At 52.5% G+C, this 2,324-nt stretch overlaps 1 protein-coding gene across 1 annotated transcript in view; it reads right to left on the reverse strand.

The window, feature by feature from the left end:
• The window catches only part of Fbxo7 (F-box protein 7), a 20,681-nt gene extending 18,428 nt beyond the window's left edge, over positions 1-2,253 (reverse strand). The window contains exon 1 of the mRNA XM_013024812.1: positions 1,955-2,253. Coding sequence (XP_012880266.1) covers positions 1,955-2,076 — 122 coding nt within the window. The 5' untranslated portion in view covers positions 2,077-2,253. The remainder of the gene's footprint in view (positions 1-1,954) is intronic.
• Between the last annotated feature and the right edge of the window lie 71 nt (positions 2,254-2,324).

A 2,324-nucleotide genomic window follows, 5' to 3' on the forward strand; every position in this document is an offset into this window, starting at 1 on the left:
CTCTACCACTTGAGCCACAGCGCCACTTCCGGCTTTTTTCTTTTTGCTTATGTGGTGCTGAGGAATCGAACCCAGGGCCTCAGGCATGCAAGGCAAGTGCTCTACCACTGAGCCACTTTCCCAGCCCACACACATTTTTCACTAAGAGAGAATTTGATACAAAAAATAAATTTGATAGAGTAGAAGCTGCTCCCGCTCATTAGGAAACAAGTAGTCTGCTTGTTTTCAAAATGCTTTGATAAGCCTAAAGTTGAAAACCTGCCAACTGCCCATGAAAACAACATCCCGACTTCAACAAAAAAAAGGGGGGGGGGGAACAACAGCTCAAACAATGTTATTTATACACCATTTGTCATAGCAAAAGGTTGGTTCTTAAAAAATAATAATAAAGTTTCTAGGACAATGCACATCCAAATCTTTTTGTGTACATTGTTTAATAAAAAGTATCAGCCTTCCTTCTCACTTTATAGGAAAAAGGAATGGCTATTTCTAAAGCAAAATGTAGTTTTCCACTGTTGTATTTTCTAAAATTAAGGGGAGGGGGAGGGTGTTGCACTTCACCAGAAAATTAAAGTCTAGGAACTCCAGGATTTTTACAGCAACTTTTTATCTACTTGCTCAGCAGAAACACTTTAAAAGTAACATCATGCAAACACAATGAAAAACTCCCCGTTTACTATCAAGTAAGTATACTTTAAGAATTAATTTACTGCACTCATTACCTGACTTATGAAACTGTAACCCCTCTGTACATCACCTTTATAATAACAAAAGAAAATATATTTTTTTAAAAAAGAATTCACTTTCACAAGCTTTCAAGCTAATCAGTCTCCACTATAAAAATCTGAAAGAAAAATCAACACGGTCATATTCAGTTTCACATCCTGTCCCACCTAGAAAAATGAATATATACATGCATATCTAAAAAGAGAAACTTAAAACTGTGTGGTGGAGTAATGATATCATCATGGAAAGTGCAGGTTTTCACAGCATGAATTAACAGGCATGTCATGATGTTTAAAAGGAGTTCACAATAGTTCACTTTTTATTTTGTGTCTTAATCTCCGGGAAGGCAGACTCACTTTTAATCTAACAATGTCTTAACCCCCAAAACCATAGCATAGGAGGTCCCCAGCACGGCCTCCTTCCACTAAATTCCCTTTGAAAAGTGAAAGTCTTATAAAAACACAGCTTCTGGAAAAGCTGACCCTTAGGGCCTAACTCACTCTTCCTAAGCACACTGGAAAGTCAACATCAGTAGCTCAGTGGGTAGCTATTTGAAGAAGGTCACCCTTACAAGTATCTCTCTGCTCCCACGTTATTACTGTCCCAGAAAATCAGCTTCTCAAGAAAGCAGCCCCATGAATTCATAGCGGACTGGGGTCCCTTCTGCGTTTCGCTGCCCCAAACCCTGGCAAACGCTGAGATGGGCGTTTACTTCTGTTGGTGGTGGTTGAGGGGATGGGGGGGACCGGCCCCAACCCGCCGGTCCCGCCGCACTTGCTAAGACTTCACGGTGGGAAAGCGGCGCGCGCACCCTTCCGACCCAGCCTTAAAACTCGCTGGCGGCTGGGACGGGTGACTTGGACGGAAGGCAGCCCGGGGCGGGGGGCGCGGGGAGTGGGCACACTACCCTCCCTACTCGGGCGGAGTTGAAGGCCAGCCCAGCTTCCCTGGGTTCCCCCCTCCCCCCCCCGCATCCCACCCCACCCCGTCACTCACCCCCGAGGGGAGCGGCGCCCCCGGGAGGCCGGGCCATGGTCCTTGCCGCGCAGGACCCCGCCGCTCGCCCGCAGGTGCGAAGAAGCGGCCGTCACGTGACCCCGACTCTGCCCGCCCCGCGGCCCCTGGCCCCGCCCGCGCCACTGCGCGCACGACCCCAGGGCCGCGCGTGACTCCTCTCTCCCTCCCCCCCCCCGCCGCCCTTCGCCCCTTCCGGAAACGCCCCACCTACCTGTACCCCCAGGTGGGCAGCAGGGCCCGACTCAGGTGCGCGCGCAGCTGGCCCAGCGTCGGCTCGGCCTCGGGCACCTCCAGCGGCCCGGTCCGCTTCTGAAGCCTCACCCGCAGCCTCATGGCGGCGGCGGGAACCCCACGGGAGTGGGGTTGGGGGGAGAGGAGGAGTGTCGGTCAGCAGCGTTCGCCGGGGCTGACGGGGTAAAGCGGGAGCTGGGAAATCGCGGGAGAACAAGCCGCGCCCCGGAGGTCGTCTCAGGAGCCCTTCGGCGCTCAGGGCGCCCCCTAGAGCCGACCCCCTCGAGAGGCGGCGAGCCGGGCGCTGAGGGAGCCCGCCTCCGATCGACGGCTCGGCGTGCGACGGCGCT

This window comes from Dipodomys ordii, unplaced genomic scaffold, assembly GCF_000151885.1.
Source record: "Dipodomys ordii isolate 6190 unplaced genomic scaffold, Dord_2.0 Scaffold79, whole genome shotgun sequence".
In the NCBI taxonomy this organism is placed as follows: Eukaryota; Metazoa; Chordata; class Mammalia; order Rodentia; family Heteromyidae; genus Dipodomys; species Dipodomys ordii.